The sequence below is a fragment of the Aotus nancymaae genome, unplaced genomic scaffold (assembly GCF_030222135.1).
Source record: "Aotus nancymaae isolate 86718 unplaced genomic scaffold, 86718_ANA_hifiasm-v0.15.2.pri h1tg000059l, whole genome shotgun sequence".
In the NCBI taxonomy this organism is placed as follows: domain Eukaryota; kingdom Metazoa; phylum Chordata; class Mammalia; order Primates; family Aotidae; genus Aotus; species Aotus nancymaae.
In genome coordinates this window covers 4,406,600-4,432,296 of record NW_026988473.1, presented here as the reverse complement: position 1 = coordinate 4,432,296, position 25,697 = coordinate 4,406,600, and the positions used below count along the sequence as shown (strand labels likewise).

The window sequence follows — 25,697 nt, the reverse complement described above, 5'->3', positions numbered from 1 at the left end:
TTACAGGCTAACAGTCGGGGCCTTTGTGAGGGGAAACTCGCCCTGGGTCACTGCGGTGGTAGCGGGGCTGGCTCGTGACGCGGCCACTCTACGGGCGCGACGCGACATGCGAGGCGGGGGTCCGGGCATGCGCGAGGCGGCCCTGGGCTCCCATTGGCTCCCGCGGCCCGGAGGGGCGGGGCCCCACGCGCCGCGCTTCCTCCGTCTGCGGCTTCCGCGTCGCTTTCCCGGCTGGGTCCTTGGCGGTTTCCCGAGTGCGGCCGGTGGCGGGCTTGGATTCAGGGCCGGAGTCCAGGCAGGAACCTGGCCTCTCAGGTGGCAGGCTCTGCGTTTCTGCGAGGTGAGAGCGCGGCGACGTCTGGCCCGGGCCTACGCCCCCGGCTGGGGGTGCGCCTTGCCCTTCCTGGGCATCCCAGTCCACCCCCTTGACCGTCGCAGCCCCCCCGACCAGCGCCAGGGCTACACTCTTGTCTCCTCCAGGCAGCGCTGCTCAACCTTGCAGACCCAGCTCGGGGACCCCTTCCCGTCCTCTATGAGAGCTTGAGGAGACCTCCAACCCCCGTTCCCTCGCTCCCAGTAACTGCTATTTCTCTTTGCCTTTGCAGATGGACGGGACGGAAGGCAGTGCTGGGCAGCCCGGCCCCGCTGAGCGGTCCCACCGAAGCAGCGTGTCCTCCGTGGGAGCCCGAGGTGGGTCCCGCCCCCTCTCCTCTCTTCCACACCCTCCTGGGACCCCAGCCCTGGAGAAGTGGCCCTGGCTTCTTTTTCGTTAAAGATGATTTATGTATCAACTAAGAAATGATAAGGTACATTCAGATGTGGAAAACTCACAGATGTCAGAGGTTCTGTCATTAGTTTACTGGCCAGGTTGGGTCCTCTTGAATCACACTCATTTGTAAAATGGGCTTGTTTATCATAGCCTTGAAATTCAAATGAGATCATGTGAATGAAAAGTGAAGGCTAATGCCGTGGTTCACACCTGTAATCCCAGAACTTTGGGAGGCCAAGGTGGGCAGACCGCATGAGCCCAGGAGTTTGAGACCAGCCTAGGCAACATAGTGACACAAAAAAGAAAAGTGACATGTTCACTTTCTTTGTGTCATTTCTTTCTCCCAAACAGCCTTTTGAAAACAAGGATCATGATCTTCATTTGCTAGGGAGGAAATTGGGCCCTAGGGAGACTAAGTCCCAGACTACGGAAGCTCTCCAAGTGACCACACGTACTGCAGCTTTCTGTGACTCAGTTCTCCTCACCTGAGAAGTGGATCTGGACCTGAGCCTCCTGGAAATGATTTTTTGATCTCTGAGAGTAGCTGCTGGGGCTTAACAGACTTGGGGTCCAAGAAGCACCTTCCCTTCTGTTGATGAGAAACCGCACCCTTCCCTTCCACACACTCTCGGAGGTGTTATTAGCTCTACTTTTACAGATGAGACAACTGACACTTTCTTCTTTCTTTCTTTTTTTTTGAGACAATCTTGCTCTGTTGCTCAGGCTGAAGTGCAGTGGTGCGATCTCGGCTCACTGCAACCTCCACTTCCTGGATTCAAGCAATTCTCCTGCATCAGCCTCCCGAGTAGCTGGGATTACAGGTGCCTGCCACCACACCCAGCTAATTTTTTGTATTTTTAGTAGAGACTGGGTTTCACCATGTTGGTCAGGCTGGTCTCGAACTCCTGACCTCGTGATCCACTCGCCTTGGCCTCCCAAAGTGCTGGGATTACAGGCTTGCCCCCGTGCCCAGCCTGACACTTAAATTGACTTGCTGAAGTTGACCAGCGACCCGGCAAGGATGGGAACCCGAGTATGTTGGCCCCAAAGCTCGGTGTTCCTTCACCATGCCTGCGGTCCCAGGGATGGGGATTTGAATCTGGTTGCTCTTCTAAGTGACTCTGGCTCTGGAGTCCCACAGTTGTCCCAAGAGAACTCTCAGCTATTTGAGTTGTTCTTCCCTAACCTGCTTCAGGCTGACCTGAAAGACCCAATATTGACTCCTGAGGCTTAAAGAGTCCTAAGGAAGCTGAGACTTGGAACCTGCTTTAACCTAGGTGACCTAAGGAATCTTCTGTTCCCATCTTAGCCTGAGCCAGAGAGAGACTTGCCTCAGGACAGCATGGGTTGCCAGCTCTCACTCCTGCCAGCCCGAGACTAACCACAACAGCCTCAGGGTGGGTTCAGCCCCTCTGTGCCGTCGTTTCACACCTGTTCTTGCTCAGGGCAGAAACACAGCTGAATCCTTGGGGCTGCTATGGTGGTGAGGGGCGGGTTGCAATGGCCAGGCTTAATTTGAATCTTGGGGAATTGGGGGTGGCAGGTCTCCTGGCAGGCGTTACTGGGTTTCTGGGTGGTTTGAGGGTCTCAAGCAAGCACTAATAGCATTCATGATAGGGTCTTTGGGGGCTTCTAGGGCTCTGCCTCTGGCATGGACTCTGCTGCAGAAGTATAGCCCTGGTCACCCCCAAGGGGTGTAGGGTGGGGGCTCCAGCCTCAGTGGGTGGTGGAGGGTACCTGGTGGGCCTGGCTGTGCCAGGCAGAGGCCTCAGCTGAGCCTGCCCCTCCATCACAGTGGCTGATGTGCTGGTATACCTGGCGGATGACACGGTGGTGCCCCTGGCTGTGGAGAACCTGCCCTCGCTCAGCGCCCATGAGCTGCACCGCGCCGTCCGTGAGGTCCTGCAGCTCCCAGACATTGCCCTGGATGTCTTCGCACTCTGGCTGGTCTCCCCTCTGCTGGGTAAGGCTTGGCATGCAGAGGCCAGGCTGGAGGGTGGGAAGGGCACTGACCAGTACCAGAGGGAGGGGGTGGCGTTCAGAGCTGCTGGCCACTGCTCATGGGGGATGGTGGGACTTGGGTCTGTCCTAAGCTGTCCACCCATCTGAGCACCTAGAGCCCTGAGAAGGCCCCCGCTCCTGGCCCCGCTCTTGCCCCTGCTGTCTCTCTTTCTGCTTGTGGTGGAGGAATGGCCAAGTCTGCCCCGCCTGGTCATGCTGGAGCTGGGTTGTCAGGGAACAGTACTGCAGGAGGAAGGGGGCCTTGTCTGCTGAGCATAACCTTTGACACAACTTGGGTGGCGTTTGGGAACCATGATTTCACCTTATCCTCAGGCCCAGGCCAGTCTTGCAGATGAGCAAGTTGAGGTTGGGGTGGTGAGACCACTGCGTGGTAGGAGCAAGACAGACCCAGGCCTGAGTGCTTCCTGGCCAGCCTCTTCAAACTGTTCCTGTTCCTTGGAGACAGGGAGGAGAGGGAACACAGCACAGGAAGCAGGCCCCTCTGACCCTGAGACTCTTAGTGAGGGTGGGGAGGGTGGGAAGAGTAGGGACGTGACTTGCCTGGCCGGCCTCGTGACCACCCACATCCTGCCCTTTCAGACTGAGATTGCAAGACGGAGGGACTTGGGGGCGGTGGCTCTCTAGACCCTCAGCCCGGGGTCCCTTGGTGAACAGGGTCTCTAAGTCTGCTGGTTCGCACCGGAGGGGCCGAGGCAGAGGCTGCCCCAGGTTGTTAGTTAGTAAATTGGTGCGGTGGCCGGTGTGTTTTCTTAGCTTACACATTCTCTTCGTTGTAGAGGAATGCAGGCAAGAAGTGGGTAACCGGTCCTATTGAGGAAGTGCATAGGACAGCCTGGGTCAGGCCCAAGGGGCCTCCAGCAGTTACTTCTCCTGAGGCTGCTGGTGGGGGGAGAAGGAGCATTTGGCCACCTCGTCCCCTACCCTCATCCTTCCCTCCACGTCCTCCCCCCTGCCAATGGGAGCTTCCTGCTCAGCTGCTGCTGGGAGGCTCTTGCCCACCCTCTTCCTGCTGCCTTGGCTCCTCGGCCACCTCTCCTTCACCTCCGGGCTGCAGGTCAGGACTGTGGGCCCCTTGGTTTTTGTCTGACTGCTGGGGTGCAGTTCTGCTGCCTTGGCCCCTGCCCTGCCTCTGGAAGCTCCCAGAGCCTGCGGGGCAGCCTGCCGCCTCGCCTCTCGCCTCTCGCACCTCATCCGCCCCCATCCCTCCTCACCACATTCCTGTTCCCCCAGGGCCTGAAGGAGGCTGGAATGAATGTGAATGGGCTGCTTTGTCGCCTGTGCAGGAGGAGGGTGGCAGAAGACCCCAGCACAAAGTCAGCACCCACTCTGTTCCCAGGCTGGATTCAGGGAGGCTGAAAGGCTACTTGAGCTATGACTTGGGCCCCCCAGAACCCTTGGCCTCCCCTACCCCTGATGGGGTGAAGCGGTGACAGATGCCCCTGGGCAGTGAGTGCCCTGCAAGGGCAGGGAGGGGTGACATTTTCTGGAGCTGCCCTTCATGCCGGATGTTTTGGCAGGGCCTGACCTTCTCCATGCCATTGTCACTCTGCATGGAACAGGGCTCCAGGGACCTTCCGTCCCATTTGGATAACAGCCTTTAGGCAGGAAGGCCCCCATCTGGAAGTCTGGGACTGCTGGAGCTCTGAAGACAGAAGTCTTTTGAGCTGCTGGGGCTTGTGGTTAAGGCTGGTCAGGGCTGGGCTGTAGGCAGGAGGACGGGCATCCTTGTCTTCAGGGCATTCTGAGGTCCCATCTAGTCAGTTACTGCGCTAATTCCATAAGGACACACAAAGCCTCTCTCAGGCCAAGTGGCGTTCTAGATGCTGGGAATACAGGAGGGAAGATACTGGTGGTGTCCCCGCCCCAGAGAACTCGCTGTTACAACTTTATTTTATTGATTTATTTTATTTTTAATTTTTTTGAGACAGAGTCTTGCTCTGTTGCCCAGGTTGGAGTGCACTGATGTGATCTTGGCTCACTGCAACCTCTGCCTTGTGGGCTCAAGCAATTCTCCTGCCTCAGCCTCCTGAGTAGCTAGGATTACAAGCAAACCAACCCACACCCTGCTAATTTTTGTATTTTTAGTAGAGACAGAGTTTTATCGTGTTGGCCAGGCTGGTCTCAAACTCCTGACCTTAAGTGATCCACCCACCTCAGCCTCCCAAAGTGCTGGGATTACAGGCATAAGCCACTGCGCCTGGCCACCACTGGAACTTTAGAGCCTAAGGTATCGTGAAGGGAGGTTCAGGAAGCAGAGCTCTGTTCCTGGTTTAGCCACTAACCCCTTGTGGCCTCAGGCAGTCACTGTGCCTTTCTGAGCTTCAGTTTCTCCGCTATGAAGTGGGTGATCTCCATGTCTTCAGCCCTGACATCCTTCGAGTTGACACCCTTCCCAGACAGAGTGTGAGGACTCCATGAGGGGCTCAGTGGCCAAGTGAGGGGAGTTGATGGAGCCCTTTCTGGAGGGAGTGGGGAGACGACTGTTGGGGGTAAATGGTGTTTCCCTACTGGAAGTGGTGGCAGATGGGTGGGGCCAAGGGTCTGGTTGCAAATGAGGGCTGTGGAGCCTCTGGGAAATCTGGACCAGAAATGAGGGGACAAGAAAGGGCTGCAGAGACTGGATGCAGGGGTGAGTGTAAGGGCTGTGGGCAAGGGCGCTCATTTGGAGGCTGTGGCTGCTCTTTTGGTTAAGATCAGGATCCAGGTGGAAGTCCCAGATGGCCCAAAGAGCAGAGACGAGGACCCCTGGCCTCAGGCCAGCAGGAGAGGCGATCAGCCATTAGTGGGGACCTCGGAAGCGTGGAGCAGGGAGACGTGGATCGGGGGGGCTCTCGAGGCTTGTAGCAAGCTCTGGCTTCTGCACCCCAGCGACAGACATCCCATTCATCTCTGGATGAACTTGGAAGTGGCCTCACACCTCTCGAAGGCAGAGACCCAGGTAGCCATTGTTTTTTGTTGTTGTTTTTTGTTTGTTTGTTTTTGAGACGGAGCCTCACTCTGTCGCCCAGGCTGGAGTATGCAGTGGCACAATCTCAGCTCATTCCAACCTCCGCCTCCCGGATTCAAGCAATTCTCTGCCTCAGCCTCCCGAGTAGCTGGAATTACAGGCGTCCCCCACCACACCCGGCTAATTTTTGTATTTTTAGTAGAGATGGGGTTTCACCATGTTGGCCAGGCTGATCTTGAACTCCTGACCTCAGGATCCACCCGCCTTGGCCCCCCAAAGTGCTGGGATTACAGGTGTGAACCACCATGCCCAGCCTGGCCATTGTTTTTTGGTGGGTGCTGGTGTGTGAGCTGAAAGGCTTTGTCCCTCCTGGCCTGAGGCATTGATCCTGGGTCCAGAGCAGTAGTGGTATGGGGCAGCCTGGAGTTTGAGGGGTTGGACTGGGTACACTTGGTCATTCTGCCAACCTCTAGTGAGGTCACTACACCCCAGGGATGCAGCAGTGGACAAGTCCTTAGCCCCTGTGGGTGGCAGCAGCAGAGAGAGTCAGGTGGCGATCAGCCTGTGAAGGCAAGCAGATGTGGTGCCATTAGGGCGGTGGACAATTTTGAGGAGAAGCTGCCTTAGTTAGGGGGTCCAGGGAAGGTGGCCCTGAACTAAGACCTGAGCCAGCCAGCCACGGGACAGATCTGGGACAAAGGAGTCCAGGAAAAGGAGCAGCAAGAGCAGAGGCCCTGGCACAGGCAAGGTGGGGACGTGCAAGAGATTTAAGAAGGCCAGGGTGGCAGGAGCACAGCTGGAGAGGCAGTGAGAGAGGAGATGAGGTGGGAGGGCCGGGCAGGAGCTGGATTGCCTGTGGGCCACAGAGGTGCAGAGCTTGCAGGATGGAAGGTCAGCTGGAGCTCCTTGGAGGTGTCTGGGTAGGGTCTCACGAGGGGGAAGCCCAAGCTCTGCCAGGGGGAAGGCAAGGCAGCCCCTTGGGCCTCTGGGCCCCAGTTGCCAATTTCAGGTGTTGCTTCCTGATGGCACTACAGGTCCCTCTGTGCCCTAGCACCTTCCATTGGCCACAGCCTCCAGCTTCAGCTTGCCCTGGGGCTTCAGTGAACAGTTAGTGGCTGGCTCTGCCTGGAGCCAGACCCCCGTCGCTTGCTGTGTGACTATGGACAAGCAACTTGACCTCTCTGAGGCTCATTTCCTCTATGGGTGAAGTGAGGGGTAGGGTTATTGCAGCAATAAATGTCTCTAGGCCACTCAAAATGTCTCTGGACCCTTGGCACCTGCTCAGTTACTGTTGGTCACAGCTGTCATCATTCTGTTGCTGATGGGCGGTGTGATGGGTGGGTAGGCAGCTGCTGGACTGGTTGGAAGCTACATGGTGGGAGGCCACGTGGTGGGAGGCTGCTGTGTGGTGGGAGGCCTCGGGGTGTGAGGCTGCTGTGTGGTGGGAGGCTGCTGTGTGGTGGGAGTCCGCGTGGTGGGAGGCTGCTGTGTGGTGGGAGTCCGCGTGGTGGGAGGCTGCTGTGTGGTGGGTGGCCGTGTGGTGGGAGGCTACTGCATGGGAGGTTGCTGTGTGGTAGGAGGCTGCGTGGTGGGAGGCCTCAGGGTGGGAGGCCTTGGGGTAGGAAGCCACAGGGTGGGAGGCTACTGCGTGGGAGGCTGCTGCGTGGTGGGAGTCTGCGTGGTGGGAGGCTGCTGTGTGGTGGGAGTCCGCATGGTGGGAGGCTGCTGCGTGGAAGCCGCAGGGTGGGAGGCTGCATGGGCCACTTCCCCTCTCATCCTGCAGAGGTGCAGCTGAAGCCCAAGCACCAGCCCTACAAGCTGGGACGCCAGTGGCCGGAGCTGCTGCTGCGTTTCACCAGCGCCCCGGATGACGACGTGGCCACAGGTCAGTGCTGCTGCCTGTCTGTCCTTGCCTCGGGAACCCCTGAGTCTGCAGCTCTGGCTCCCAGCCCAGCCAGGGCCCTGCAGCAAGAAGCTGCCCTGCTGAGGGGAAGGGCCTGCATCTCCCCCAGCCTCCGTCAGCCGCCCCGGCAGGGGAGGAAGGGGTCCCTGAGAGAAGCCCCATTGAGGGGTGGGCTGGGAGCCGCCGGGGCACGTTGGGATGAGCTGCGCACGCGACCCTCTGCACAGCCCTCGGGTTTTCTCAGCTATGGTGGGTGACGTTGGGGGCTGGGGCCAGGGCCAGTCAGGGGAGAGGAGAGGGCTAAGCAGAATGGGGAGGCCTGGCAGTGACTCAGCCTCTCTCCCCAGATGAGCCTTTCCTGCAGTTCCGAAGGAACGTGTTCTTCCCAAAGCGGCGAGAGCTCCAGGTGAGCCAGGAGCCCAGGTGGCCCCACCAGGCCCGGCCCCTCGCACTCCACTTCCCTGTCCCTAGACCCCTGGACATTCACACCTTGCCCCAGCCCAGCTGAGCGGCTCTCCCTGCCACACCGGCCTGCAGATCCACGACGAAGAGGTCCTGCGGCTGCTCTACGAGGAGGCCAAGGGCAACGTGCTGGCCGCTCGGTACCCGTGCGACATGGAGGACTGCGAGGCACTGGGGGCCCTGGTGTGCCGTGTGCAGCTTGGGCCCTACCAGCCTGGCCAGCCGGCCGCCTGCGTCCTGAGGTGAGGGCCTGTGTGACCTGAGGCGGGGGCACTGGTGGGAGTTTGTCCTCGGAATCCAACTTACAGGCAGTCTTAGGTCTCGCAGGGGACAGGGGGCAGGGTCCTGGAGTCAGGAGGCCTCAGCACCACATGCTTCCTCTGGCCCTAGGCAGTTGCTCCGCCCCTCGGCCTCCTTTTTTTTTTGAGACTGAGTCTCACTCTGATGCCAGGATGGAGTTCAGTGGTACAATCTCGGCTTACTGCAACCTCCACCTTCCCCTCGGCCTCCTTTTCCTTACCAGCCCTGGGCAGGAGCCTCCGGCCGAGGTCAGGGGAGCTGGGCTTTTGGAGTCACAGCTAGGGACCAACCAGACACTGACCCTTTGTCATTAGTAACAGTCCAGTTCCAGATTCCTGGGATGCTCCCCAGGCAGTCGCACGCTGGCTGTCCACCTCCCAGCCCTCTCGAGAAACCAAGCTCTCTGCTGTGTAAATTAGCAGGGCCTTGGGTGGTGAGGATTGAGTCTGCCCTGCCGAAGCCCCGGCCGGTCTCTGGCCTCCATAGAGGATTATCCCAAGGTTTAGAAAGAATTCCAGTGAAGGTGGGCTTGAGCCCAGCCTGACCCTAGCCAGGGCTCTCTGCACCCTAACCCTGCAACATGTGGGTGTCAGGAGAGAGATGTGGAGACGAGGACCCTCCACTGACAGCTAGAGCCTGGCAGGGGCCACCCCCACGTTCACAGTCAAGACTGAGGGCTCCCAGCTGAGCTGGCCCAAGGCTGGTGACTGTGGGGTCCTGGCCCTTGTGCTGGGCATGTCTGTTCTTGCAAGTGACAGCTGAACCAGCTTAAACTGTTGGAATGCAAGGGTACCATGTCACCTCATGTAACAGACAAATCCAGGGTGGTTGATGTGCCCTGGGCCAAGCTCAGTGCAGCGGCTCTGGCCAGGCTCTCAGACCCCCCTCGCTTCCTTCACCAAGCCCTGCGTCCTCTGGGTCAGCTCACTTGTGTGGGCGCTTGCCTTGTGGCCAGGTGGCTGCCACAGTTGTGTGGCAGGAAGGCACAGACTCTCATCCCTTACCTGACCTCAGCCCTCAACTCACTCTGATGGCTGGAACGTGATCCCAGCCCACCCAAGGGAACATGGTCAGCAGCCAGGCCACTGAGCAGCTGCCATCCAACCTTCCCCTGGGTCCCTCATGAGCCTGGATGAGAGTGGGGAAGGCCGGATTTCCACATGACAAGTGGGAGGTGTTGCCAGAAAAAGGGATGTGGGGGGTTAGATGGCATATGCCCACGGCGGCCCCGAGACGGGTGGACAGCCCCAGAGACCCCTCCTCATGGCCCCCTTGGGCCTGCAAGTGTCTTGCCTGGGCCCTTCTGCTCTGGTAGCTCATGGTGTCTGATGCTTCAGAAACCGCAGCAGGGACCCCTCCCCTCTTCAGTAAAAAAGACACTACAGTGAGGCCTGTTCAACACTTACCTCATGCTGGGCGCGGGCTGGTGTCCTTATGCTCGAGGACAGATGTGTGTCCTCGTTTCACACACAGGGAAATGGAGCCTCAGAGGCCTCAAAGACTGAGCACTTAGGCCGGGCCTAGTGGCTCAGGCCTGTAATCCCAGCACTTTGCGGGGCTGAGGGGGCAGATCACTTGAGGTCAGGAGTTCGAGACCAGTCTGGCCAACATGGTGAAACCCTGTCTCTACTAAAAATACAAAAGTAGCTAGGTGTGGTGGCATGCACATGTAATCCCAGCTGTTTGGGAGGCTGAAGCAGGAGAACCCGGGAGGGGGAGGTTGCAGTGAGCCAAGCAGGTACAGGACAGGAGGCGCCTCTCACCGGCTCACTGGCTGCACGGTTGCTCATGGCAGAGGCAGACAGGCTGGCCCCGGAGTCTGCCCTTCAGAGAGGAGCCACTGCACTCCAGCCTGGGCGAGAGAGTGTCTCTGTCTTAAGAAAGGACTGAGCTGTCCGCCCGCAGCTTATCTGAATGGCTGGTCCATTGCCTGAGGCGCGGGACTAGCTGCGGTTATGCCAGCGTCTCTCCTGCTTTGTGGCAGGGGGGAGATGCCCCTTCTTTTGTGAGCCTGTGCTAGTTGTAGGTTGGCGTTTTCACGTTTTTTCTGGCAGAAAAAAGCATTGAGAGCGTTAAGACCCCTGCACCAGTTTGGTTATAAAAGTTCCACTGGTTCAGAAATCCCACCTCTCCTGAGTTGGTGACAGATGTTGCTCTGAAGCTGCCGCTGCAGTCTGATTCCAGGCAAATGGGGGCTTCAGCCTCTCGCCTCTGCTGTGAGCTGCAGATCTGGGCCCGTCTCTGGGCCTCCTTCACTTGCCTGGCTGCCCTGTGTGTCTGTATGCCCTCACAGGTTGGGGTGGGGGGGTCCTCTGGAGTGCTGGGTGCACTGCAGGTGCTCAGCGTGGTGGTTCCTTCCCTTCTGGGGGTGAATAGGGGCCTGGTGACTCCTGCGTCTGTTCCTTTGACTCCTGTGAGTTTCCTGGGTGAGCACATGGTAGCCAACCAGGCAGGAGGCAGGAAGGGTTGGGACACAGGACCAGGCCCTGCAGGGGCCCTTGGTGCAGATGGGCTGCAGTGCAGTGGCTGCCGGCTGAGGCAGGACTTGTGGGAAGTATGGGAAGGTGGGGCCCGGGTTCCTTTTCCTGGCTGGATGTGCAGGCATCTGGAGCTGCAGGATGAGCCTCTGGCTTCAAACGGTGACCTGGATCAGATGGACAGAGGGATAGCCCCAGGTGGGGCCGCAGAGGGAGCCCCATCACCATCCTGGGCCTGCACTTGGAGAGCTTGTCATGTTTTAGGACCGGGAGAGCTCACCTGGGACAGGTGGGGGTGTCACCATCCCCCACTCTGTGGAGGAAGCGGGCTCAAGACAGGAGGCGCCTCTCACTGGCTGTCCAGCTGTTTGTGGCAGAGGTAGACGGGCTGGCCATGGAGTCTGCCCTTCAGAGAGGGGCCAGGAACTGAACCCCCTCTGTCTGGTGCCTGGGTCTCCCCTCCTGGGCTCCTGACCCAGCCTCTGACTTGGAGGTAGCTGTGTGTCCGCTTCCTCCAGGCAACCCTGCTTCCCCCGCCCTCCCCCATGAGCCTGGCCCCTCTGGCTGGGCCACTAGCACCTGTCTCTTTCTTCCTCCACAGGGAGAAGCTGGACTCCTTCCTCCCCGCTCACCTCTGTAAGCGGGGCCAGGGTCTCTTTGCTGCCCTCCGGGGCCGAGGGGCCAGGGCCGGGCCCGGTGAGCAGGGCCTGCTGAACGCCTACCGCCAGGTGCAGGAGACCAGCAGCGACAATGGGTGTGAGGCTACCCTGGGCACCCACTACCGCACCTACCTCCTCAAGTGCCACGAGCTGCCCTTCTACGGGTGAGAGCCACAGCCCTGCGGCGCCCCACCCCCGCAGACTGTCCCTGGGCTTTCTAGCAAAGCTGCCAGTGAGGCCGCCCCTGCCCCCACTGAGCTGTGTCCCCATGAAGTGGTGTCTCGTCACAAGCACCTCAGGCCCCTCCAACTCAAGCTGGGCACCTGCCCTCCTCCACTTCCTCTTGGGGGCTGGGACACTTTGGATGGGTTCTCTCCTCCCTGGCACAGCAGTCACCTGCTTACCGGCCCAGCCAACCTCACCTTCAGCCAGCTGTCTCTGTCACGCAGTTGGCATCTAACAAATAGCTCTGTGCACCTACTGCGCGCACTCTCCCTGGGCACTGGAGGTCCCTCTGGGCCAAAGACACCATGCCCCTGCCTGGTGAAGCTGACATTCTAGTGGAGAGCGACAAGAATACGGAGGTTGAGGAGAGCCTGCTGGTGGGCACGGGCAGCAGCTGGGAGACCAGAGGGTGGGGTGTGGTGTGGGCCCTGTGGTCAGAACAGGTGAGATGGTCAGATGCAGGACATTCTGAGGGCAGTGACGGGATTTGCCAGATGAATGTGCGGTGGACGAAGTGAAGGAGGGGGCAGAGAGGACTTGGCTGAGCACCTGGCAGATGGCGTCACCATCGACTGAGCTGGGCGGTGCTGTGGGTCGGTGAGGGCAAGTTTAGGAATTCTGTTTTTTGTTTTTGTTTCAAGACGGGGTCTCACTCTGTCACCCAGGCTGCAATGCAGTGGCACAGTCGTAACTCACTGCAGGCTCGACCTCCTGGGCTCAAGTAAGCCTCTCAAGTAAGCCTCCTGAGTAGCTGGGACCACAGGCGTGCACCACCATGCCTGACTAATTTTTTTTTTTTTTTTGAGACAGAGTTTCACTCTTATTGACCAGGCTGGAGGGCAGTGGCATGATCTCAGCTCACTGCAACCTCTGCCTCCCAGGTTCAAGCAATTCTCCTGCCTCAGCCTCCCAGGTAGCTGGGACTACAGGCATGCACCACCATTCCTGGCTAATTTTTGTATTTTTAGTAGAGACAGGGTTTCACCATGTTGGCCAGGCTGGTCTCGAACTCCTAACCTCAGGTAATCCGCCTGCGTTGGCCTCCCAAAGTGCTGGGATTACAGGCGTGAGCCACCACACCTGGACACACCTGGCTAATTTTTGTATCTTTTTGTAGAGATGGGGTTTTGCCTGTTGGCCAGGCTGGTCTGGAACTCCTGGGCTCAAGTGACCCTCCCGCCTCGGCCTCCCACAGCACTAGGATTATAGGTGGGAGCCACTATGCCCGGCTGGGAGCTTGCTTTGGACACGTTGATTTTGAGATGCTTGTTAGACGCCCCATGGCGACTTCGAGTGGGCATCTAGTCTCTAGTGCAGTCTGAACTGGAGCTCGTATTTGGTGACTCCTATGCATATGGAAGGCACTTGAAGCCTGGAGAGACGCTGGGAGGCGAGTGTGGGCTGGGTGAGGAGGGCCCCACTGCAGCAGCTCCAAGCACATGTCCCGCTTGTCCTCCTGGCAGCTGGCGATGGACGGGCTCCAGTCTGGTGGGCAAGCGTGAGCACAGCCCTGCTGTAAAATGGCGTCAAGAAACGGGACTTGTAGTGGTTTTGACCCAGGGCGGGGGTGACAGCCCACGTGTGCTAACGGTGATCCAGCAGCCAACAGGCAGCCCTCTCCTGGCTGCTTCGGTTTCCTCCATGAAATCCGACAGCTGGCCATCAGCTGAGCCTGGGGGGCAGAAGTCTTCCAGGGGATGCTGGAGTGGGACAGCCCCAGGAATTCAAGGTGGCCCATGCTGGTCTCCGGCCCTGTCCCGCTGCATAGGGAGAGTGGGTTTAACTTGGGCTCTGGCTCGGTGGGTGGCGAGGGCAAGGGTGAGCCCGAGGGATGAAAGAGGGCGAGGCTGCAGGAGGGACAGGTGGCAGCTCTTCTCAGTTTTGACCCCGGGGGCCACTCCCCTCACCTCCTCATGCTTCCCAGGAGGTCCCTGCTGCTGAAAGGTCACCGTCCCGGACAGTGGTCAGCAGGCTTTCCTGCCACCTCCAGCAGCCCTGGGCCCCAGCCCAAGTGCCAAGCACACAAGACTGACTTTGCCCCACACCTGGGGCCACATGCTTCCCTCCACCTGTAGCACTCGCCCTTCTCTGTGCCATCAGGCCCTTCTCCCTCCAGTCGTGCCACCACCAGCTCAACTGCTGCCTCCCCCACAAAGCCTCCCCTCCACTTCCGTTTCTCCCTTCCCTGTGATGGGTTTCAGTCACCAAACAGCAGAAACTGCACAGCAGAAGCTTCTCAGGGCCCAGGTCGGGGCCTAGAGCAGCCTCCCTAAGCATTGCTGGTGCCAGCTGGAGGCTGACCCCAGTCCCCTCCCCAGGTGTGCCTTCTTCCATGGCGAGGTTGACAAGCCGGCCCCAGGCTTTTTGCACCGGGGTGGGCGCAAGCCAGTTTCTGTGGCCATCAGTCTGGAAGGTGTGCACGTCATCGACAGCAGAGAGAAGGTACTGCCCCAGCTCCTCCGGGGTGGAGAGGATGGGAGGGGTGTCCTGACCCAAGCCTTGCTGGTTTCCCTGGGCCTGTGGGGCCTGTGGGGCCTGGGGGCAAGATGGGTGGACTGTCTGGGAGGGACCTTGCCTCCTCGGACGTTCTTGTAGCCCCTGAGGGTGTTCCTGGGTCCTCTTGCCCAGCATGCTGGGCTGTGGGGTGGCCGGGGCAGGGGAGGCTGCAGCTGGGATTTCCACCCCTGAGTGGAAGGAGGGCAGCAGGGCCCACTGCTCTGCCTGGCTAATAGCTAGAGAATGGCCTGGTGCTCCAGAAGACCCTGCAGTGGGCGGCCCTCTTGGGCTGACCACGCCCTCTTCTCCATGCATTTGGTGGCCAGCCCTGGGTACAGAGCCACATCAGCAGCCAGCCCCATAGGGCAGATTCCCTGGGAGGCAGGGCCCAGCTCAGCCTCAAGCTAGATGCCACCCCCCGACCTCATAGAAGAGACTCCCCTTCCCTCCTCCCGATGTGCCTCCCCAGCTGTCAGGAGCTTGGCCTGCTGGTGGGACTGTCGTGGAAGAGAGGATCTCAGCCTCCCTGGACCGAAGTCCCAGGAGGCTCTGATGAAAGCTGAGGCTCCTCTCCTTAGAGAAACACACGAAAGAATGTACACTTGGCCTTGGAGAGACACACGCCCTAGCCAGGTGTCCCCTCCTGGTGGTGCCTGAGTAGGATGGTGCGGGGAGCAGGCCTCTGCCCAGAGGTCAAGGCTGGCTCTGCGTCTCCTGCTGGCCAGCATGTCCTGCTGGGCCTGCGCTTCCAGGAGCTGTCGTGGGACCACACCTCCCCCGAGGAGGAGGAGCCCATCTTGTGGCTGGAGTTCGATGGGGAAAGCGAGGGCACGCCTGTCAACAAGCTCCTCAAGATCTACTCCAAGCAGGTAGCGTGGGCGGTGCCTGCACACGGGTGGGGAGGCTGCGCCCTGTTGCCCCGGGTCCCAGGCTGGCGGGGAAGGAGGTGAGAAGCTGCCTTGGGCCTGAGGATGAAGGCGGCCTGGGCACAAGGGGTGCCTGCCTCCTGCAGACCTGGAACCGCCCTGGGAGGTCAGGAGGCCTGGTCTCAACGAACAGCTGCCGGTGGCATGGCAGCTGCGGGGGGTCGGGCAGCTGTTTGTTGAGGGCTTGCCCAGCACTTTGAGACCAGCCTTCGTCTTCACCTCCTGTCCCCAAGGCCGGTGCTGTTGTGACCCTGCTCACAGTCACCTGCGGTGGGCGGGAAGCATTGGGCTCCTCCAAGCCTGTGTGTGATTTTCCCCTTCATTCAGCGCGTTTTACTCAGCACCAAGCGCCTCCTCCACCCCAGCCTCCCTCCCCTGCCGCTTCCTCTCCCACTCGGGTCACATCAGAGCCCTCCCTGCCACGGGTCCGTTTCAGGACCGTTGCCACCCCCTCCTGCCTGCACCTTGGGTCTCTGGACCCTTCATCCCCACACGGCTCTGCCTTCCTTTTGGTGCCCCTCCCCACTTCGCCCCTCTTCACAGCCAGGCCCCACCCCTGTGCCACTGCGACCAGCCACTGGAAAGGTGTTTTCAATTTTGATGAAATCCAGTTTATCAATTTTGGCTTTTATGGTTTATGCTTTTTGTTTTCTAAGAAATTTTGCCTATCCCATGACCACAAAGGTTTTCTCATGTTCTCTTGTAGAAGTTGTATAAATTTAAACCTACCAGCCATCCCAAGTCGATATTTTACATCAGGTGTGATATACAGGTCAATGCTCATGTTCCTGTTTACAGATACTCCATTGTTTTGGTGTCATTTGTTGAAAAGACATCGAGCTGGCTGGGCGTGGTGGCTCACGCCTGTAATCCCAGCACTTTGGGAGACCAAGGCAGGCGGATCACGAGGTGAGGAGTTCAAGACCAGCCTGGCCAACATAGTGAAACCCCGTCTCTACTAAAAATACAAAAAATTAGCCAGACGTGGTGGCAGGTGCCTGTAATCCCAGCTACTTGGGAGGCTGAGGCAGGAGAATCACTTGAACCTGGGAGTCGGAGGTTGCAGTGAGCCAAGATCATGCCATTGCACTCCAGCCCGGGCAACAGTGCAAGACTCCATCTCAGAAAAAAGAAAAGGCATTGAATTGGCTGGGCACAGTGGATCATGCCTGTAATCCCAGCACTTTGGGAAGCCAAGGTGGGCAGATCTCTTTAGGCCAGGAATTCAAGACCAGCCTGGCCAACATGGCAAAACCCTGTCTCTACTAAAAATACAAAAAATTGACTGGGTGTGGTGGCACATGTCTGTAATCCCAGCTACTACTTGGGAGACTGAGGCACGAGAATCACTTGAACCCAGGAGGCGGAGATTGTGGTGAGCCAGGATGGCACCACTGCACTCCAGCCTGGGCAACAGAGTGAAACTGTCTCAAAAAAAAAGACATTGAATTGCCCTGATATCTTTGTTGAGAATCAATTGGCTGTGCATGTGTGGGTCTGTTTCTGGATTCTCTCTTCTAAACCATTGACCTGTGTGTGTCTTTGACTAATAATCACCCTATATATTGATTTTTGAACCTTTATAATACGTCTTGCAATCAGGTGTGTGATGTCCAGAACTTGTTCTTTTCAAAATTGTTTCAGCTATTCCAGTCCCTTTGCATTTCCATGGAAGTGTTAGAATCAGATTGATTTCCAACACACTCCCCCACTCCTACCCCCAAAAACAAGGCTGCCTAGGATTTTTATTGAGATTGCATTGATTACTTTGGAGGTAATTGACTGCTTAAGTCTTCCAATCCATTTATTTCTATATCTCCATTTATTGGTCTTTTATTTCTTTCATTAACATTTTAGTTTTCAGCATACAAAGCTTGTGCATCTTTTGTTAAGATTTATCCCTGTTTCTTTTTTTCTTTTGGTGTTACTATAAATGGGACTGTTTTTAATTTCAATTTCCAATTGATATTTCCTTATACAGAAATACAATTGTTTGTTTTTTATGAAACAGAGTCTCGCTCTGTCACACAGGCTGGAGTGTAGTGGTGCAGTCACACCTCACTGCATCTTTGACCTCCTGGGCTCAAATGATTCTCCCGAGCCACAAGAGGACCACCATGCCGGGCTAATTTGATTTCATTTCATTTCAGTTGATGTCATTCATTTTTTGATTTGACAAGGTCTCACTATGTTGCCCATGCTAATCTGGAACTCCTGGGCTCCAGTGATTCTCCCACCTTGGCCTCCCAAAATGCTGGGATTACAGGCATGAGCCCTGTGCCTGCCTGGGACTTTTTTCTTTTGTTTTTTTTTTCTGGAGATAGAGTATCGCTCTGTCACTCAGGCTGGAGTACAATGGCGCGATCTCAGCTTACTGCATCCTCCACCTCCCAGGTTCAAGCAAGTCTCTCGCCTCAGCCTCCACTCAGGAGCTGGGATTAAAGGCGCCTGCAACCACGCCCAGCTAATTTTTGTAGTTCTAGTAGAGTCGGGGTTTCACCATGTTGGCCAGGCTGGTCTAGAACTCCTCACCTCAGGTGATTCACCTGCCTCGGCCTCTCAAAGTGCTGAGATTACAGGCATGAGCCATGGTGCCCGGCCTGGCCTGGGACTTTCTATGTGGACAGTCCTGTGGTCTGTGAGTGGTCTGTGAGCTGGGTCTCACTTTCCAATCCATGTGCCTCTTGCTCGCCTTGCCTGACAGTACTTCTGACCTGCAGCGTAGGATGGATACATGTGAGCAGACACCCCTAACACCCCTGGCCTGAGAGAGAACGTTGTCTTTCACTGAATGAGTGTGATTCAGTTGTGGATTCTTCCGAGATGCGCTTCATCAGGTTGAGGAGGCTCCTTTTTGACCCTGGCTTGCTGAGTTTAATCTCAGACCGATGTTCGGCAGAGCTTCCTCTTTTTTTTTTTTTTTTTTTTTTTTTTTTTTGAGACAGAGTTTCGCTCTTGTTACCCAGGCTGGAGTGCAATGGCGCGATCTCGGCTCACCGCAACCTCCGCCTCCTGGGTTCAAGCAATTCTCCTGCCTCAGCCTCCTGAGTAGCTGGGATTACAGGCTCGCGCCACCATGCCCAGCTAATTTTTTGTATTTTTAATAGAGACGGGGTTTCACCATGTTGGCCAGGATGGTCTCGATCTCTTGACCTCGTGATCCACCCGCCTCGGCCTCCCAAAGTGCTGGGATTACAGGCGTGAGCCACCGTGCCCGGTTTGGTCTCGATCTCTTGACCTCGATCCACCTGCCTCAACCTCCCAAAGTGCTGGGATTACAGGCATGAGCCACCGCGCCCGGCTTAGTCTCGATCTCTTGACCTCGTGATCCACCTGCCTCGGCCTCCCAAAGTGCTGGGATTACAGGTGTGAGCCACCGCGCCCGGCTTGGTCTCGATCTCTTGACCTCGTGATCCACCCGCCTCGGCCTCCCAAAGTGCTGGGATTACAGGCGTGAGCCACCGCGCCCGGCCAGCTTCCTCTTTTGGCTGCGTTTTGACGGCGAGCTCCCTCAGCCTCAGAGGCATCTTGCTGTGCAGGAGTTTTTGTTCTAGGCAACTTAGAGGGCTTCCCTGTTATGGTTGCAGCTTGGGGCTCTCTGTCCCCACCCACTGGCTGCTGTGCCCTCGCCAGCCCACTGCCCTTTGGCTGGTGGCGTCCAGTTGGTGAGCAGAGGAGGGCAGGTGGACTGAGCTTCGGGGGCAGGGAGGGTGGAGAGCCCACCAGGCCTCTGCTCTTCCTTCTGGGGCAGGCAGCAGTGCCTCCCGCTCCCCCAGAGGGGTTGTAGCTGCCCCGTGGAAAGGCAGGAGCCCGGCCACTCTCCACAGGGCCACTCCCAGTGCCTGACCCAGCCCCACGAGTCAGGAGTACAGGTGGGCATTCTTGTCTGAGTGGCCTCAGCTTATCCCAGGCCTGCAGCAGTGCCTGGCACGTGGGAGGCACTCAGGAAATACCTGTGTCCTGACTCAGGGGCGCCACTCTCTTGACACCCTCTGTCTGCGACTCCCTCAGACTCCCTCAGACCCTGAGGGCCCTGTCCTTGGTGCCCAGCTGTACCTGCTGGCACCTGGCCACTGTCAGTGTGCCTCATGCTTCACACCTGTTGAACAGGAGTCACTTTTGAAGAATGTGCTGGCGGGGAGCTGCCTGCCCCTGCCCTAGTGACAGTGACATTGCACCCCTTCCTCCTGGCTGCAGGTTTTCCTCCCAGCGAGCACCACCTCCTTTTTGCCCTGCTTCCTCCCCGTTTGTCCTCTCTGCAGCGCCAGGCTTCCTTCCCCCTGCTCCCCACCTGATTCTGCCCATGGAGTCAGCCTTCCTGGGCTGTGCCTTCTAACTAGTATGTTCTTTCCCACTCGACCTCTCAGACCTAGGGACCCCTCATCCACCAGGACTCACTTTCACAGTCACCCAAGCGGGACACCTCGCCTGTCTCCCCCCTCCCTCCCTCCTGAGTGGTATGTGTCCCCTCGCCTGCCTCCCCCACCAGAGAGCAGAGCTCATTTCAGGCTCAGCAGCAGCCATGGAAGTGGGGCCTGGCCAGGCCTCACACCGGCCCCTCTTCCCCAGGCCGAACTGATGAGCAGCCTCATTGAGTACTGCATCGAACTGAGCCAGGCCGCAGAGCCCGCAGGCCCCCAGGACAGTGCGACTGGCCCGCCCTTGGACCCCAGCTCCTCGCCGGCTCCTGTTCAGCGCCCCAGGCTGCGGAGGCAGGGCAGCGTGGTGTGTAGCCGGATCCAGCATCTCTCCACCATCGACTACGTGGAGGATGGTGAGCTGCCCTTCTGTGCATGTGCACACACAATCACAACCATACACGCACAGGCCAGGGAGTTCCTGAGGGCAGGGCATTGCAGAGCAGCTCCACACCCAGTGTGAGCTGGCCTCCCTCTCAGGACCGGCTCAGAGCAGGGTGAGCCCAGGCCTTGGCTGTAGTGCCCTTTCTGTCCCTTCTCACTGCTGCATCACAGATGCATTCTGCAGCATTGTCCAGAATGTGATCCTGGAAACTACTCACCATCTGTTTATTAAAGTGTTGGGTAGGCTGGGCACACTGGCTCATGCCTGTAATCCCAGCACTTTGGGAGGCTGGGAGGATCACCTGAGGTCAGGAGTTCAAGACCAAGCTGGCCAACATGGTAAAACCTCGTCTCTACTAAAAACACAAAAAAATTAGCCAAGCATGTGGCAGGTGATCCAAGCTACTTGGGAGGCTGAGGCAGAAGAATCGCTTGAACCCAGAGGCAGAGGTTGCAGTGAACCAAGATCGCCTCATTGCACTCCAGCCTGGGAGACGGAGCAAGACTCCATCTCAAAAAAATAAAAAAATAAAATATTGGGTAAATCACTGCTGTGACCACATCCTGGGGCGTTCAGTGCAGCTGGTAAAAATGCAGTACATAGGCCAGGTGCAGTGGCTCACACCTGTAATCCCAGCACTTTGGGAGGCCAAGACAAAGAGGATCGCTTAAGCCAGGAGTTCAAGACCAGCCTGGACAACATAGTGAGACCAGGTCTTTACAAAATATACTTAAAATTAGCTGAATGTGGTGACATTTGCCTGTAGTCTTACCTACTTGGGAGGCTGATAAGGCAGGAGTATCTCTTGAGCCTGGGAGTTGAAGGTTTGCAGTGAGCTACGATTGCACCACTGCACTCCAGCCTGGGTGACAATGATGAGACCCTATTTTAAAAAAGAAATACCCTGGGCCAGGCATGGTGGCTCACGCCTGTAATCCCAGCACTTTGGGAGGCCAAGGCAGGTGAATCACCTGAGGTTAGGAGTTTGAGACCAGCCTGACCAACATGAAGAAACCCCATCTCTACTTAAAATACAAAATTAGCCGGGCATGGTGGGACATGCCTGTAATCCCAGCTACTCAGGAGGCTGAGGCAGGATGAACCCGGGAAGCAGAGGTTTTAGTGAGCAAAGATCGTGCCATTACACTCCAGCCTGGGCAACAAGAGCAAAACTCTGTCTCAAAAAAAAACAAAACAAACAGGGTTTTACACTCTGGTGCCCAGGCTGGAGTGCAGTGGCCTAGTCATGGCTCGCTGCGGCTGCTCTAGCAATCCTCCTTCCACAGTCTCCCGAGTAGGTGGGACTACAGGCATAAGCCACCACTCCCGGCTAATTTTTAAATTTTTTGTAGAGACAGCATCTCACTACGTTGCCAGGTCTTGAACTCCTCAAATAATCCTCCTACCTCGGCCTCCCTAAGTGCTGGGATTACAGATGTGAGCACTGCACCCAGCGAAGGTGCTGATTTTGAAGAGGCTTTCAGAAAGGTTGTGCCTGGGTGTACCCTTCCCAGCAGAGAAGATGGCATCTGCCTCCCATGCCCTTACCCACAATGGGTGTAATCATTCCAAACCAGAGCTGGTGTTTGAACACAGTGAGATTGCAATTTTTTTTGTTTGTTTGTTTTCTTGTTTTGAGACAGAGTTTTGCTCTTGTTGCCCAGGCTGGAGTGCAGTGGCGCGATCTTGGCTCACTGAAACCTCTGCCTACTAGGTTCAAGCGATTCTCCTGCCTGTTGGTCAGGCTGGTCTTGAACTCCTGACCTCAGGTGATCCACCCACCTTGGCCTCCCAAAGTGCTGGGATTACAGGCGTGAGCCACCGCACCCAGCCAAGATTGGAAATTTTTTTTTTTTTTTTTTTTTTTTGATACGGAGTTTCGCTCTTGTTACCCAGGCTGGAGTGCAATGGCGCGATCTCGGCTCACCGCAACCTCCGCCTCCGGGGTTCAGGCAATTCTCCTGCCTCAGCCTCCCGAGTAGCTGGGATTACAGGCATGCGCCACCATGCCCAGCTAATTTTTTGTATTTTTAGTAGAGACGGGGTTTCACCATGTTGACCAGGATGGTCTCGATCTCTTGACCTCATGATCCACCCGCCTCGGCCTCCCAAAGTGCTGGGATTACAGGCGTGAGCCACCGCGCCTGGCCCGATTGGAAATTTTTATGTGCTTGATCATATTTAGATTTCCTTCCTGAATTACTGATGATTTCTTTTGCCAATTTTTCTTCTGTTGCTTGACTTTTTAAAATTAACATTTTGGCCAGGTGTGATGGCCATAATTCCAGCACTTTGGGAGGCTGAGGCAGGCAGAGTGTGCTTGAGTCCAGGAGTCCAAGACCAGCCTGTGCAACATCGCACTTCTCTGGGTGTAACGTAGCAAGACCCCATCTCTATTTAAAAGATTAGCAGGCCATGGAGGTACACACCTGAAGTGCACGCCCACCTAGTTGGAAGGCTGAGATGGGAGGATCACCTGAGCCCAGAAGGTCAAGCCTTCAGTGAGTTATGATCACACAACTGCAGTCCAGCCTGGATGACAGAGTGAGACCCTGTCTCAAATAATAATAATAATAATAATAATAATAATGATGATGATGATGATGATGTCTTGGCCAGGCACAGTGGCTCACACCTGTAGGAATCTCAGTACTTTGAGAGACTGAGGTGGGAGGCTCACTTGACCCTAGGAGTTCAAGACCAACCTGGACAATCAAGCAAAACCTTGTCTTTACTCAACTAAAAAAATTACCCATGGCTCACACCTGTAGTCCCAACCACTGGGATGCTGAGGTGGGAGGATCACTTGGGATTAGGAGGGAAGGCTGCAGTGAGCCATGATTGCAACACTGCACTCCAGCCTAAGCAACAGAGCCTGTCTCAAAAAAAGAACAAAGGCTGGGTGCAGTGGCTCATACCTGTAATCCCAGCACTTTGGGAGGCTGAGGCAGGTGGATCACAAGGTCAGGAGTTTGAGATCAGCCCGGCCAATATGATGAAAATACAAAATTAGCTGGTTGTGGTGGTGCGCACCTGTAGTCCCAGCTACTCCGGAGGCTGAGGCTTGAATCGCTTGAACCCGGGAGGCGGAGGTTGCAGTGAGCCTAGATCACACCATTGCATGCAGCCTGGGCAACTAAGCAAGACTCCGTCTCAAAACAAACAAACAAACAAACAAAAGACCACTAACATGTTACAGCAATATGGTATTTTTGTTTTAATTAGCGACCCAGTAGTGCTATCATTGGCCAAAGTGCCTTCCTTATTCCGATTTCCATAGTTCCCGATGTCCTTCTGTGCCAGGATCCCAGCAAGACCCCACACTGCATTTAGTTGTCATGTCTCCCCAGGCTTCTCTTGGCTATGACAGGACATCCCTTGTTTGTGATGGCCTTAGGTTGGCAGCATTAGGGGCACTGGTCGGGTATACAGCAGCATGCTGAGGGGGGGTGAGGCTCACACGAGGAGCTCACGTGACCAGGCTCCTGAAGGAGCTGTCGGGATGCAGCCAGAACCCGGCTTCCTGGGCCTAGGCCCCCTCACGCGGGGCCGGCCTCTGCTGAGTGTGCCTTCCCATTCCCTCGCAGGCAAGGGGATTAGGCGAGTGAAGCCGAAGCGCACCACGTCCTTCTTCAGCCGGCAGCTGTCCTTGGGCCAGGGGAGCTACACTGTGGTGCAGACTGGTGACAACCTGGAGCAGGGCTGAGGACACTGCGCCGGGCAGGAGGGAGGGCACCTGGGGGCCCTGGCCCGGCACTGTCATTCTGAGGGGCAGGGGCTGGCGCAGCAGTCTCATGGGTCACACACATGGGAGGGCTGCCTTGGCACTCAGGGTCTGCAGATTCCTCAGACCACAGAAAAGTGACTTCTGGCCCCCACTATCTCAGGACCATCCAATCAGACTCCAGCTGCCACTCTTGCCCAGAGACATGCCTTTGTGCCCACTTCAAGTGTCCCCTATTCTGAAGTGTGCAGTGGCAGCTCCAGTGGCAGAGAACCAAGGATTGAGGCTTTGGACCTGAAGGTCCAGTGTGTGCCTTTGGCCCCTTCCCCAGACTTGGGTGACCACATCCCCACCTTCCTCCTGCTGGTTCTCCACACCCCACTGCCAGGCTGGGCTGCCACTCTGAGGAGGGCAGGAGGGGCCTCCCTGGTTGAATCAGGAGTGGAGGGAGCCAGGCAGAACCCTACCTGGGGTCTTGTGCCCCTCACTCTGGTCTCCCTTGCAGGCATAAGACACTGACCGGAAGAAACATGCCTTTTTGATAACGTCTGGTGATGTCACTGCTGGGAGGTGGCTGTCTTGATCTCTTTGGCCCCCAGACCCACACTCACACTCTGTGAAAAACTTCTGAAAATCCCCTGGTGGGCACTCCTGGAGCCCAAGCAGCTCCCCCAGGGGAGTGACCGGACCTGCCCTCTCCTCCCATGTCTGGGTTTAGGTTTTAGTCTGGTCTTTGTTCATCTGCTTTGGTGCCATGAAGTCTGTGAATGCTGGGGCAACTCCAGGAAACGCCCTGGGTAACCTCAGGGCTGCGGCGCTCCTTCCCAGGCGGTGCTGTGGGTTCCTCTGGGGGCTGGTGCATGTGCCGGTGCACGCGCCAGTGCACCTCAGAGGGTCCCAGGGCTGGGAAAGCCCTCCTCTTGGGCTCTGCTCATCTGGGAAAAGGCAGGCCCTGCTTCTGGGAGGGGAAGCTGGGACCAGAGAAGCAAAGCACCCATGTCAAAGCCACCTTTCTAAGCGTCCTCGGTAGCCTTTGGTGATGTCGCTTTGTGTCCCCACACAGGACAGTCTGTTCTCTCTCGAGGACGCTTGGAAAGGTGGCTTTCAAGTGGGTGCTTTGCTTCTCTGGTCCCAGCTTCCCCTCCCAGAAGCAGGGGCTCTGTCTTTTCCCAGATCAGCGGAGCCCCTGAGAGGAGGGCTTTCCCAGTCCTGGGACCCTCCGAGGTGGGTGTGTGGGTCTCACAGGTGCTTCCAGGGACTTCCCACAGGAAGGAGGCAGGCCTGGGGCACCACAGGGCTTTGCTTTGTCTTCCCTTCCCGGTGGAAACCGTGGGAGAGGAAGGTTGGCCTCTACTCCAAGTATCAGAGCCCGTTCACCTCCCCCTCTGTTGGTAGCTTGTGAACGTGCCAGGTGTTTTGGGGTGGGCTTGCCTTCTGGCATCTGGGACTTTGTTAAAATAATAGGCAGAAAGAAGAGGCCTGGGAAGGGACCCCAGGCTTTTGGAATGTCCTGGCCACAGGGTGATGTCAGCTGCCACCTCTCATGTCCCCTCCTGGAGTCGCTCGGCCCCACCGAGCAGCCCGCCCGCCTATTCTGCAGCTCCAGCTCAGGTCGTCTCAGCCCCACTGTTTGGATTCCAGGTGAATTTTTTTTTTTTTTCCCTGAGATGGAGTCTCTCTCTCTCTGTCGCCCAGGATGGAGTGCAGTGGGACAATCTCAGCTCACTGCAACCTCCGCTTCCCGGGTTCAAGCAGTTCTCCTGCCTCAGCTTCCCAGGTAGCTGCGATTACAGGCGCGCACCACCATGGCTGGCTAATTTTTTTGTATTTTTAGTAGAGACGGGGTTTCTCCATGTTGGTCAGGCTGGTCTCAGACTCCTGATCTCGTGATCTGCCCGCCTCGGCCTCCCAAAGTGCTGAGATTACAGGCGTGAGCCACCACACCAGGCCAATTCCAGGTGAATTCTGATCTGGTGGGTGGGCG

General features: G+C 57.1%; 1 protein-coding gene across 2 annotated transcripts; it reads left to right on the top strand.

The window, feature by feature from the left end:
* Positions 1-246: 246 nt before the first annotated feature.
* Positions 247-24,588, top strand: FRMD8 (FERM domain containing 8). Of its 2 annotated transcripts, none has more exons than XR_001109019.2 (11): positions 247-340; positions 606-690; positions 2,565-2,732; positions 7,522-7,623; positions 7,989-8,047; positions 8,179-8,345; positions 11,482-11,703; positions 14,083-14,206; positions 14,986-15,129; positions 15,985-16,095; positions 19,756-19,824. XR_001109019.2 is itself a non-coding variant. In XM_012462983.2 (11 exons), the coding sequence occupies exons 2-11, from the start codon at positions 606-608 to the stop codon at positions 23,693-23,695; spliced, it is 1,395 nt and encodes a 464-aa protein (XP_012318406.2). In that variant the 5' UTR covers positions 247-340; the 3' UTR covers positions 23,696-24,588. The 2 variants fall into 2 exon arrangements, 1 of the variants encoding a protein (XP_012318406.2); XM_012462983.2 differs by lacking the exon at positions 15,985-16,095 and adding an exon at positions 23,577-24,588 and having other exon boundaries at positions 19,756-19,960.
* Positions 24,589-25,697: the final 1,109 nt, after the last annotated feature.